The sequence below is a fragment of the Chanodichthys erythropterus genome, chromosome 18, assembly GCF_024489055.1.
Source record: "Chanodichthys erythropterus isolate Z2021 chromosome 18, ASM2448905v1, whole genome shotgun sequence".
Taxonomy (NCBI): Eukaryota; Metazoa; Chordata; class Actinopteri; order Cypriniformes; family Xenocyprididae; genus Chanodichthys; species Chanodichthys erythropterus.
This window is the reverse complement of record NC_090238.1, coordinates 34,999,869-35,013,536: the sequence shown is the minus strand read 5'-3', so window position 1 is coordinate 35,013,536 and position 13,668 is coordinate 34,999,869. Positions and strand designations below refer to the sequence as shown.

The 13,668-nt window shown below is 36.3% G+C and overlaps 1 protein-coding gene across 3 annotated transcripts in view; it reads right to left on the bottom strand.

The window, feature by feature from the left end:
* Window positions 1–690: 690 nt before the first annotated feature.
* Window positions 691–13,668, bottom strand: part of mta1 (metastasis associated 1) — a 59,645-nt gene continuing 46,667 nt past the window's right edge. For 2 of the 3 annotated variants that reach the window (XM_067366838.1, XM_067366840.1), the window contains exons 10-18: window positions 10,709–10,783; window positions 10,558–10,616; window positions 10,313–10,440; window positions 7,162–7,313; window positions 6,675–6,864; window positions 5,288–5,377; window positions 5,038–5,190; window positions 3,119–3,273; window positions 692–2,016 (exon numbers count right to left, since the gene is read on the bottom strand). In XM_067366838.1, coding sequence (XP_067222939.1) covers window positions 3,164–3,273; window positions 5,038–5,190; window positions 5,288–5,377; window positions 6,675–6,864; window positions 7,162–7,313; window positions 10,313–10,440; window positions 10,558–10,616; window positions 10,709–10,783 — 957 coding nt within the window. In that variant the 3' untranslated portion in view covers window positions 692–2,016; window positions 3,119–3,163. Of the gene's footprint in view, window positions 2,017–3,118; window positions 3,274–5,037; window positions 5,191–5,287; window positions 5,378–6,674; window positions 6,865–7,161; window positions 7,314–10,312; window positions 10,441–10,557; window positions 10,617–10,708; window positions 10,784–13,668 lie in introns of all 3 variants that reach the window. The other variant, XM_067366839.1, reaches the window with a different exon arrangement.

Genomic DNA, 13,668 nt, shown 5'->3' with positions numbered 1-13,668 from the left:
ATGGGTATGTTTCTTACAAAAACCCATCGCTTTGCTTGAGAAGGCCTTTATTAAACCCCTGAAGTCATGTGGATTACATTTATGATGGATGGATGTGCTTTCTTGGGCTTCAAAATCCTTTATTCATTATCATTATAAAGCTTTTTTTATATAAATACTCAAATTGTGTTTCATCTGAAAGATAGTCATATACACCTAGGATGGCTTGAGGGTGAGTATATCATGGGGTAATTTTCATTTTTGGGTGAACTATGCCTTTAATTTAGCAGCTGTGTTTATGCAACTGGACCCTGGAGTATAAGAACAGATTATGACCAGGGTCCTTCAAACTGAGGAGTCCAAATAACAAACATTTATGCAGTGCTTAATCTTTTAATTAAGCCTAATTGTGATATTCAAATGCTTAAGTACGATATTTCCAATATAAAAATCCTGGATTTAGTTGGATTTTACAGCTATAAACATAAAACCTTGTGGCTGGTGCCTTGCAGGACCATAATCTATCCTCTATAGAAGAACATAACTTCACTTTAAAGTCAACATGAAACTGAAGCTGTGATAGTCTTTTCTTTCCTAATGTATATCCAAGTATAGGACAGGACTTGATTTTGTCCATCTGGGATTGTTTGGAATGTTGTGGTTTGCTTTTGCTGTGACAGGTAGTCCCGCCCCTCACACCCCAAATGAAATCATTTTTATCTTGGGGTCAAATATCCCTTTAATAACAAAATAAACATTTTGTTCGCCTGATATCTGTTGTATATCATTTGTTTCATAACAAATGACTTATTTAACATCTGTTGTGGAAGGAATTAAATGATATTCTACAACCTATTCTGTTTTAGATATGAAGAAAACATGTCTATAAAAACATCACACCCCATTTACATCCATTAACCCTTTCATAGCCCTTTTCATCTTTGGTTACAAGTGTCAAATTATACATTATTTTTTAAGATTTCCAGACTGTTGTACGTGTATAAATCCTTGTAATTTCTTTAAAAAGAAAAATGTGTGATGAGTGCGAGAAGCTCTGCGTTGGCCTAAAGATATCAATATTTGATAAGCCAACTGCAGAGTAAACTGGGTTGTATCGCATATCCCCAGCCTGAAGAGGTCTGTTTTTGAATGCTGCGTGCAAATGTGAGGAATAACTTGAACACCACACTCTCATACAGGCTCATTCTTAAGAAGGTGCATGATTGTATTAACGGGGTAGTACCTTTTCAGATTTCCCATCACCTCTCCGTATATGCAGGAGAGTCCTAGGAAGGTTTCCTTACAAAAAGACAATTCAAAGAATACGCTGTGCATGGCAAATCCATTACAACAAGCTTTGATTACCGGCAAAGGCCCAAAATGCACCACTGTACAATAACGCCTTCCTCCTGTTTTCATTTACATATTCACAAAAGAGAAATTACATATAGAAGCAGTTGCAATACTCGTGAAAAAGGTAGAAAAAGAACGTTTCGTTGTCTTTCTGAATAATTTAAACTGCTGTGGCAGGACGGGCGAATAGAACCAGAGAATACAAGCATCCAAACGAAGAGAGGCATATAGTCCTTCACGTCAACGCGGAGCTGATATGTTACAAAACAACGCAAGAGACAAAAATGACAGTTCGTCCCATCTTTACATTATGGATTGGGAGCAAGCCGTTTCAAGAAACGTTCAAGATTCTTACATTTTCTCAAATCATTAAAAAGAAAATGGTTATACTTCATAAAAAAAGAACAGTAATAATAATTGTAATAATAATTATAATAATAATTACAATGACAGAAGTAACAGCTGATGGTAAATAATAATAATAATAATAATCAGTCCTGTACAATCAGGTCAGTCCTGCGATTGGCCACAGGCTGTTGAACCCATGGAGGCGTCGGGGCTTTGCAGTCTATTCAATGGCTTCAGCTGTAAAAATGGGCCGCTTGGACAGGACATTCTGACCGTGGATCCTTTCTTAGCTCCGCCCGTCACTGAGAGTTGGAAAAAAAAAAACTCTCGAGTCACCTGGAAATTGACAGTTGTAGAGATGCTGTCAGAGTTTGACAAACATTTACAGTATTCAAAGTTATAAACCATACTCAGTATCTTAAAGGGTTAGTTCACCCCAAAAAATTAAATTCTGTCATTAATTACTCGCCCTCATGTCATTCCAAACCCATATGAACACAAATTAAGATCTTTTTGATGAAATCTGAGAGCTTTCTGTCCCTCCATTGACAGCTACACGACGTTGATGCTTCGAAAAGTTCATAAAGAGATTGTAAAACTAATCTGTATGATTTGAGCATTTTAGTCCAAATTTTCTGAAGAGACTCGATCACTTTATATGATGAACATATTTTAGACTTTTATTCACATATAAACATTGATCAGTGAACATAAAAGCTCAACCGAACCTGCTTCACACGTGAGAACAAACTCAAACGTGATGCGTAACACGAGAATGAATCTCATTGGTTCTTGCACGCATCAATCAAACATGCTTGAGCTTCCATTTACCACAACTGTTGTTTGAGTTGATGAGTGTTTACATGTGAATAAAAGACTAAATTAAATCCGTTCATCATATAAAGTGATCGAGTCTCTTCAGAAAATTTGGACTAAACCGCTCAATTCATATGGATTAGTTTTACAATATCTTTATGAACGTTTTGAAGCATCAAAGTGTCAGTCATGTAGCTGTCTATGGAGGGACAGTAAGCTCTCAGATTTCATCAAAAATATCTTCATTTGTGTTCTGAAGATGAACAAAAGTCTTAAGGGTTTGGAACGACATGAGGGTGAGAAATTAATGACTGAATTTTCATTTTTGGGTGAACTAAGTTGAGTTTAGATATCTATGTTTAGATTATCTATATAACATTATGTATTTTACAGTGCTGTTCAATAAAACCATATGATTATTTGCTTTTGATAATTAATTTGAACCAATTGTTATTGCCTCATTATTGTTTTTGTCATTTTAAAGGCTAGGTTCAATAAAGGTTCACTTAGGTCTATTTTTATATTACCACAAAAAAAAATAATCTGATTACTCAATCATCAAAATTATCGAGCAATTACATGAATAATTGTTCGATAATAGCTCTAGACAGGAGACCTGTACCTGCTCATCTGGTCAGAGAATAGCAGTCAGTCGTCAAAGCAGAGGTCAGTCCAGTTCATGAACCTCATCCTGCAGGCCAGAGGGAGTTCGGCCTTGTTCAGACACCCTCTTGGCCATTATTTCCCACTGAGGGGCTAGAACTTTGGGTTTGGGCCCTGACACACACATAAAGAGAGAAAGAGAGGAGATAAGAGAGGAGATCTATCTATACATGTTGGTAAAAAGCATTTGCAGCTAATATTCAAAATTAATAATATATTGTAATGTAATCAGAGTTTGACATTAACACCTGTCAAATGCGGGTGTATTTCAGCAGTGGCGTGTTACACGGTCACTCCTACTAGCCACTTTGGTGGGTTGAACTTTATATATACATTTTTTTCAAGTTTAGTCATTTAAAAAAGCCATCCGAAATAATAGCGCAATGTAGTGTCAAAAATATAAAAAAATGTTTTAATACATAACGATACTGAAATATCTGAAACGCTTTCAATACTCATTTTCTGCAGAATAGATACACGATACCAGCTGCGCTTGTTACAGGGCTTGAATTTCGGTGTGGGATTGCACGTATTGCGCATAATTTTACTCATTCCTGCAGATTTTGTGTTCACACCCAAAGTGTGCGCAAATAAAGCGGCCTCTCGGTACTAAATTGAGTCATTTTTAGCTGCTTATTACACTTAAACAGCCAAATACACACAAAATAATGTCAAAATGCTGGTCTTGGAGAGTATTCATGTAAACACAGTCAGTTGTTTTAAGTGAATGTAAACAGTTGAGAAAGAAAATGCATGTGTAACAGTATAATGGATCCATGTGTCAGGTCTTAAAGTGACAGCAGCCTAATATACCTGATGCCAAATTATGAGATAATATTAAAAATATCTATAAAAGTTCATAATATAATATAATATAATATAATATAATATAATATAATATAATATAATATAATATAATATAATATAATATAATATAATATAATATAATATAATATAATAAAGTTTTGTGTGTGGTGCATGGAGTTGCTGCTTATGAACAGCACTCCAAAATCATTCACTTTTGAGATTCAATTTTAGTATGCTACTTTAGAACAGTACTACATTTTGAAACAAAGCTACTGTCTTTGAGACTCCAGTCACTGCTGCATTCTGTAGTTTCATGTGCCGTTCACCCCTAAAGGGTCATGTTGTCCTACTGGTTCTGAGAGGTACTACAGGCATTCCTCTGCTAACCCCATCCTTTACATAATACATGCTGCTCACATGACAAAGACCGGGTTTGAGGACAGCAACATGGAAACCAGCCATTTATCACAATCACGTAACACCAACTGTAACAACAAGTGCATAAAGACCTCAAATGTAAAAGCAATCTGAAAAATCAGTATGGGGTGAAGAAAAAGGATTTGCTGCTTTGGACAGAATGGTGCCAAGCTCATCAGGAATTTATATAACCGCTGAACATTGGTTTCTCTCCAATCCCTTCATAGAGACAAGAGGGTAATGAAGCACAATGTGACATGGGAGCATACATAAGTGTTCCTAACATCCATGCCACGTGCTCGGGAAGCCCTCCTTTTGAATCGACGACTACGGTGCCTTTAGTCTGTGTTTTTGGGGTCTGATCTCTCACAGGACTAATGATCCATGTGAGTCACTGCTGATCCGTTACCATGACAACCCTGAAAGCCATTCAGAGATTAAAGCAGCGTGCGTGTGTGTGTGTGTGTGTGTGTGTGTGTGTGTGTGTGTGTGTGTGTGTGTGTGTGCGCGCGCGTTTTCCTGCATGGGGGTTGGTGGAGATAAGAGTGGGAGAGTTTAAGACAAGTGAATGAGACATGGCAAGAAGAGTAGGAGGAGAGTGTGTCGTGTGGGCAGCACAGAAGAGTGTCTTGTGCACACAACTCGATCGCTTACCGTCCAAGCCGTTGTGCTGCTCGTAGGAGCGTTTGCCCAGGATGGTTGGGGAGCCGTTGTTGAGGATGGGCGTGGATTTAATGGGCGTCAGGCTGCCTGTGGAAATGGTGGCTCCTCGTGGAGGATCTGATTTGGGTGGGCAAGGGTGGGCCTCTGGAGCATGTTTGGAGAATACATGATTAAAATGGGTTTGCTTAAAAAAAAAAAAAAAAAATGTAAAGGATTTTGAAGTCGAGACAGTTTTACTCACCCAGATATCTAACCACTGACTCCAAAGGCTTCCTTACTGTTTGCTTTAAAGATGCGGGTTTTTTGGACATATCTGGCAACCGCACGGCACCTGAAATATTTATAAAAAGTTTTAAAAAATTAAGAAGCAGTATGGAAGCTTAATTCCGCCACTGAATAAAAAATAAAAAGTCAATTGCGACTTTTTAATCTCACAATTCTGACTTTTTTCTGATATAAATTCGCAATTGTGTATTATAATCAAAATCGCTCAATTCTGAGGAAAAAAGTATTTTTTTCCCCCTCAGAATTGGACTTATTATCTCACAATTACAAAAAAAGAATTGCTAGATAAAAACTTGCAACTGCAAGAAACAGTCATAATTGTAAGATATAAACTTGTAATTGCAAAAAAAACCTCAATTGTGAGATATAAATTCACAATTGCAAGAAAAAGTCAATTGTGAGATAAATCTGAATTGCGAGAAAAAAGTCATAATTGCGAGAAAAATGTCATAATTGTGAGAAAATTGCGAGAAACGAGTCAGAATTGCAAGATATAAACTCAATTGCAAGAAAAAAGTCATAATTGTGAGATACAAAGTCATCATTATCTTTTATTTTTTTATTCTGTGGTGGAAACTCACTTCCATAAACAGCATTATATTATATGTTCTAATTAGGTTAAAATTAACATGGTAATAGAGTACAGCGTCAATGTCAATTTTTAACAAAGCGTCAATTTTTGTTTATTCAGAAAGACTTGAATACACCTGTAATGATAAACATGCTTTTCATCATCTTTTGATGTTTTTGGGGGGTATATAATGGCAAAAAAAATAAAAAAAAATAAAAAAAATAATCAGAATTGTACAACTTACTTAATAATGAAGAAAAAAAGCCTCTTTAAAATAATGTATTACAAGTAGCTTAGCATATTTAGCATATTATAATAATTACTTTGTAAACAGTTTTGTTCAATGTTTTATTAATATTGGAAAATTAATATTTGAAAAACAATCCACGAACATTTAACATGTAAAATATTTTTATATTTTATTTATCTATTATTTTTTTAATTGATGGCCATTAAATGTAATCTTTTCTTGATATTTAAAAAAATAATAATAATATAATAATAAAAATAATAATAATAGTAATAATATGAAACCAACACAAAAATACAAATTTCTCTAAGAACTTGTCGCATGCCTTTTAAACAAACAAAAAAAAAATCCCATTCTTTATCTTGGACATTCTTATTCGTCATTAACCCACAATTTATTATGAAAAAAAAAAAATAATAATAACATCACCACACCATTCATACATAAATTCCATAATAATAAATATCATCAGAGCAATTCAAATTTGAAGTACCACATTCATGTCTGAAAGCAAATACTCACACTCGGCTTTGATAGCGGCAGTGTTGACAGGCATGTACGGGTGTCTGGCCAAGTATTTGGATCTCAACAGGTCCTGGCAGACGCGTCGAGCTGCTTTCGTCAGCTGGGACGTGTGCAGGTAGAAAGCCTGTCTGGTCTTAACCGCAAACTTTGGGCTTCCGCTGTGTCTCACAGGCAGACCGTGAGGACTCTGAACACAGAAAGCGAGATGAAAGTCAAGTCCTGGGTGACAGTGAAATCTAAATATTGCCCTTTAATTCTGTTGAAGTGAATGAATTCCACTTTTAAACATAAATGAAAGACAAAGTTTCACTTATACACTCATTCAAAGCATTCATTTAACAGTCACAAAGTGGCATAATAAAACAGAATTGCACAGTAAAAGAAAAAACAGACTAAATAAAACCGACTCGTGGGGAGAGCAAGAGAATTTCATGTCAAGAATTGACTCTGGAGCATGTTTGGAGAGAATCCACTTCACACCCACCATGTTGTTGCGGTTGGGTCCGGGCCTCTCTCCATCCAGTCTGGTTGGCATCTTCAGACCTCCGTACTTTTTCCAGTAAGTCCAGCAGGAGGCACACAGGCGGCACTGCATGTTGGGCGGCCCCCATGAGTACCACTGATACGAGCTGGTGGCTGCACACAAAAACAAAACACATAAGCTCCATCCAACACGACTCTACTCGCTGTAGTTTAACCTTTGACCTGAACTAATATTAAAGCCAAAAAATAATGGAAAACAGGATTTAAAAAAAAAAAAAAGAGGTTAACAATCATATCATTACATGTAGAACAGTCTAACTTTTGTATTATTTATTATAGTACTAATATAGTTGCCATTTTAGTATTTTTATGTGCTTTTCTCATTGTTATTATTTTAATCTTTCTACTTAGCTATAATTTATTTTTATTTGTTTTAGTATTTATTTCAGTTAGTTGCCAAAGCAACATTTCTGATTTTAGTTTTGAGTTTTTAAGTTTTAAGGAGTGTTCACAGTTGGCAGGTTTGGTTTGATTAAAATGAATTCTTTGTTGCCCATTACAGAAAGTATTGATGGACTTACAGAAGTGTTGTGTGATTATGAGTCCTTTTGTACAGATTGCATTGTTCCTAACAAAACACTTATAGATCTTCCAAATAATAAACCATGGATTTCAAACCATGCATTATCTTGCACAGAAAACAGGCGGCTTTTAAACAAGGTGATTTGAATGCAGTTAGGGAGACGAAAAAGGCAGTGAGAGTTTAAATGAATAAAGATAGAGCAAGACAAAGGGATAAAATTGAGAAACAATTAAGTGGTAATAATTTATGTTTGGTCTAGCAAGGTATGAAGGTTATGGCAGGCTGTAAAGAAAATAAGGGGGGTAGGGATATTAAATTGAATGGTTTTAGTTCAGAAAAGCTAAAAAGTTTACTGATGAGCTGAACAAATTTTATTTAAAAGGTTTGATAATAATGATTTTAACTCAGATATAGAGGTTTCAAAACAAAGGACTGCATGTAGACAATCCTGCGTGTTAACACAAAAAAAGTCTTTTTGGCACACCTGCCAATGGCTGGTGACTTTACCGGCCATAAATATGTTTTACCAGCCATGAAACATTACACTGTGTCCTAACCAGATCCGATGCAACCGATTCCAGCGACGAGCAATTCGACTGTCCACACTAGACGCAACACGAAAATGAGAAGCGATAAAATCAATCAAAAACCACAGCCAATCAGAAGAGAGTGTGGGCGGGCTCTCTCTGCAAGAGCACAGCAGACACAATGAAATGGGCATATTACAACATTAAATATTACACCATTTAAGCATTATTTAAAGTACATACGGAGTGACGGAAGCAATCATTGTCATAGAATACACTTGTTTGTTTGCATTGAGTTGACAGTTTGAACGTTCTTGTGCCCATTTATTTATTTTCAAGATCTGATGTGAATTAGCCAATGTTGTTTTTATTACAGCTCAAATGCGTGGAACACACAATGATATTTAATGGTAAAGCACAAACAGAACCTTATATCATCATTGCCGTACTTTGTGTTGCTGTTCCAACTGGCTGGTTAGGACAAAAACTCAGATTAACATGGAAAAGACACCTTTTATCGTGTCGCGTCTGGTTAGGACACGGTGTAAGATTAATCCTTATTAAAGTAACAAAAGTTATTCAGTCTAGAGAAGTGAGTGATTTTTCTTTGATTAACATTAAAAAAGGAATAGGCTGCTGTCACTTTAAGAGCTAATGCACTTATCCAATGTACTGATACACATGTTTTATAGAGGGTATGCATCGACGTCACTTTCCCACCGGAACGCGCTCCCTCAGCTGGACTGGGTGGCAAAAGAACCTGCTGGGTGACTGGATTTAATAGAGGAAACTGCGAAAACGCGAGAAAAACAAACAAATTACACTAAAGTTTGGAATTGAATGTGTTTCTTACAACTTGTCAAATAAACCTAATCCATGGATATTGACATGCCGCCAGGAGTCGTGTTCCTGACATTTATATGTGCCTGATTTGGTACTGGGGAAATACATAAAGCAAATCTGCCTGTGAATATTTTATATAACTACAATATAGGTAGGTTTAAATCCGCGTAATCACTTATATCAATGTTATATCGTCATATTGCCCAGCCCTAAAACATAAATAGTTTTATAGTATAGTTTTTGTCAGTGTTGTTTATTTAAAAACACTCAATTATGCAGAATATATGATGGAAAATAATTAATTGATGAGTTGTCAACATAATATATAACAATACAATATATACGGTATGATTTTACCTCAAAATCCAACAATTTGACACAAAATGATAACTGCAAATCCATGTTTCTCTGCTGGAGTCGAGTTGTTTCTGTGAATTGCAGATCCATTTGCTTCTTTTTTCTGTAGCTTTCAGCAGATTTAAATATATACCTCAGGTTTTGTGTCAAAGCTATTTGTACAGTCAATCATAACGTTTGTTTTGTGTGTGTTTCGCGGCATTCACGCTGAAAACAAATGCTGCCGCTCAGGCTTTTGCCACTTAGCGGGCGTGACGTCACGTGCATACCCTCTATTTCTCAACTCTTTATGTTCACTTAAGACATAACTGCTGTTTACATGGATACTTGCCAAGATGGGCATTTTGACAATTTAGTTTGAATATGTCTGTTCTAGCGCAGACATGAAAGAGATCTCAATTTAGTATTCATGCGCTGTCTGAGTTGGCTTTTTGGGTGCGCACTATAGATGTTTGAGCACAGAAACCTTCTCACGCAGCGCACGAGTACTGAATTGAGTTCACGTCTTCTTGTGCTCTGAATTTTTAAATTGCTAAGGCTTAAACTTTCATAACATTGCAGCACTGGCTTGTCAACAGTCACAAGCATCATTCACGTTCATGTTCTCACAATATTGCATTGTTAGAATTCATAAAAATTCATAAAAATGCTTTTAACTGTAGCTTTTGACGCGAGTAACCTTGACTAACAGTACCGAGGGGAAAATAAAACACTACAAAACTATAGAATGTGCTCTTCAAAGGGGAAGTGCGTAATTTTTTGGATGTACAAATACATTGTCATATTCCAGTTTAATGTCACCTTTAACATTTCAAGTACTTGACAGCAGGTCAGATACTCACTGTAACAGCTCTCGCATGCTCGACCCAATCCGACGGGCTGGCCTGGTGCTCCTGGAAGCGCCCCGGCTCCATTCACCAGCCCTGGTTTCACACTGTTCATGCTCAGTTGGTTAGGGTTGGGCTTGTTACTGTAAGAAAAAAAGGCAAACAAGGGTTACTGGATTTCACCTGGTCAAAGTGCAAGCACTCAAAGCTTATGGTGAAATGAAATCCAGGGTTGAACTTTGACTCGTTGAAGTACTCACTAGTTTGGGATGTAAACCTGCTTTAACTTGCTCTCAGCTTCAGCTGCTTTTAATCGTTTCTGTATGAAACAAGAACCAGTTAGCCTCGGTGTGAAAACTATCTAGGTTGTCTACCTGAACACAGAGACTTGAGACAGCCGTGTTGAGTTACCTGCTGAACGTATCTGTCTGTGGTCTTCCACATGTAGTAATACTCAATGATGCTGGTCAGAGACTTCCAAGGAAGCTGGAATAAAAGAAAGTTAATTTAGAATGAACAATTCACTAAAATCTTTTACAAAAAGGCTGTTTATTACAAGTAACCCCAAATCTGTTGACCCCAAAAATGAAATTGACATTATTTACCCTCGCATCTTTCCAAACTCCTAAGACATTTGCTCATCTTTGAAACAAAACAAAATATTTGTAATGAAATCAGAGATTTCTGTCAATCCCTTGCAAACCTAAACTATGGCGCTTCAAAATGCTCATAAAGACATCATTAAAGTATATAAATTATCATAATAATCAATTTATACAATGAACAGATTTAATTTAGGCTTTTATTCACATGCAAACATTGATCAACACTGATCGACAGTGCAAGAGTTTCACTCGCATTGCTACTAAAAATAGATGTGCGCAAACTGTAAAATGTATTTAGGAGCATGACTGCGAATAAAATGTCTTAATTACCTTAAATGATAGAACAAATGTGTTAATTATCTTTTTAAGAGGTCTCCAATTTGGAGACAAGAAACTTCAAAAGGCTATGATTTAATTAAAGCTGCAAGTCTCAAAGTAAAAACGCTGTTGTGTATTCAACAAGCTTGCGCTTTTAGAGCCGTTCACATTCAATGAATATCGGCACATTGCCAACAGATTGCTTATGATGTAATTTTGATGAATTATGACAATGTTGACTTTATGGGGTTTACATTGTAATACATTGGAGATGGTTGTAAGAGTACACATTTTATATTTCTTATCTTTTTGAAAGAGCAACTGGAAAAAGTAAAGCATATGCATTTCAAAATAAGAGTCCCGGCGTATTTTGGGCTTGTTTATAATTAAAAATCTCATACTATGCATACTTTTCCCCCCCAGTTATTATCAGTACTTTGGCTACATAATTAAATCTATATGGCTTTTAATTCAACAAACTCTTGTTGCTTCTGTCAGGGGCCCCTGTCAGTGCTTTCATAAAAACCCAACACAATCTCACAGCAAATCGTAACTATTTCACGTTTTTCGTGTGAATTTGTACGACCCATTTGAACTAATAGGTAGGTTTAGGGGCAGGGTTAGGGGTGGTCCTTCATAATGAGATTCATTTGAAAATTTTAAAACATTTGTACCTCATAAAATTGTTACATTTTCCTATGAGATTGGGTTGAAAAACCCCAAAATAACCACCAACCCCTTTATTCTGTTCTTTTTACAGTGAGTTGAAACATCCAGTAATAATATAAGAAGGACAAATACAACAGAAAACAAGATATGAATGAAAGAAAATAGCCGACTATACAGAAACTGAATAAAGTAATCAAATGTATAAAAAGGACATTGCAGTCGTTACTGTATTAATTAAATATACATTGATTCTTATTAAAGTTTCTAAAGTTATTCAGTGAAGAACAGTGAATGATTCTCTCTTTTTCTTTTGTTGTTTGAGGATAACAATAAATGACAGACAGTAGCCGGTTTATTAGGCTGCTGTCACTTTAAGACTAAAATCGACACATTGCACAGATATAATATACTGACAAGCATTTGATTACATTCCTAACCGACTATGTTAATTTATGAAATAACTGACTGTGTCTAAATGGACATTTTGAGTGTATTTGTTTAAGCGCACACCCGAAGCCCAAAGTAACCTATACTTGTCTGTGTTTCTCTCCGTCTTGGATCACGTGAACAGAAAGCCGCCTGTTGAACAGCGTCTCTTCCGCAGCTCAGTACGCTTTTACACATTAGATGATTTTACTGATTTGGGTGTTACGTAGAAAGGGTGAAAAATGAAAGACAGCCCTAGTCATTAAAGGGTTAGTTCACCCAAAAATGAAAATTATGTCATTAATGACTCACCCTCATGTCGTTTCAAACCCGGAAGACCTTCGTTAATCTTCAGAACACAGTTTAAGATATTTTAGATTTCATCCGAGAGCTTTCTGTCCCTCCATTGAAAATGTATGTACGGTATACTGTCCATGTCCAGAAAGATAATAAAAACATCATCAAAGTAGTTCATGTGACATCAGTGGGTCAGTTAGAATTTGTTGAAGCATCGAAAATACTTTTTGGTCCAAAAATAATAAAAACTGCAACTTTATTCAGCATTGTCTTCTCTTCCGGAATCCTTTCTATTGAATTGATTCCATTGAATCGATTCATCTTGTCGGCGTTGGTAATGCACTTTTATGTCGCTGTGGTTGTTTTTGGCGATTAGGACATCCACTACATGCACACTTACGCACCATTTTAAAAAATATAGCAAAACCAAAATACAAACAATGTAGAATAGCTTGAATACAGCGTGCGTCTCCCTCAGACTGTAAACGAAGCTCTGGCGCACCGGATAACACGTCAGCAGCGTCACTGTGGAGTCATGAACCACACTCCGGAGCAGAACGGGGCGGTAATGCACCAATAAGCTGGATGCCAACCGCCGTAAAACAGGAAAGAAGAAGAAGAAGAAGTGGAGTCGTGAACACGGATTGACAACAGACACGGAAGAGAAGACAATGCTGAATAAAGTCGTAGTTTTTGTTATTTTTGGACCAAAATGTATTTTTGATGCTTCAACAAATTCTAACTGACCCACTGACGTCACATGGACTACTTTGATGATGTTTTTATTACCTTTCTGGACATGGACAGTTTACCATACAAACATTTTCAATGGAGGGACAGAAAGCTCTCGGACTAAATCTAAAATATCTTAAAATGTGTTCTGAAGATGAACGGAGGTCTTACGGGTTTGGAATGACATGAGGGTGAGTCATTAATGACATAATTTTCATTTTTGGGTGAACTAACCTTTAAATCATTCTTGAGAGCAAAGGCGACCCTGGTGGTTCGGTGGCCCTACACAACTTGCAGACTTTGTGTATAGGGAGGACCGGTGAT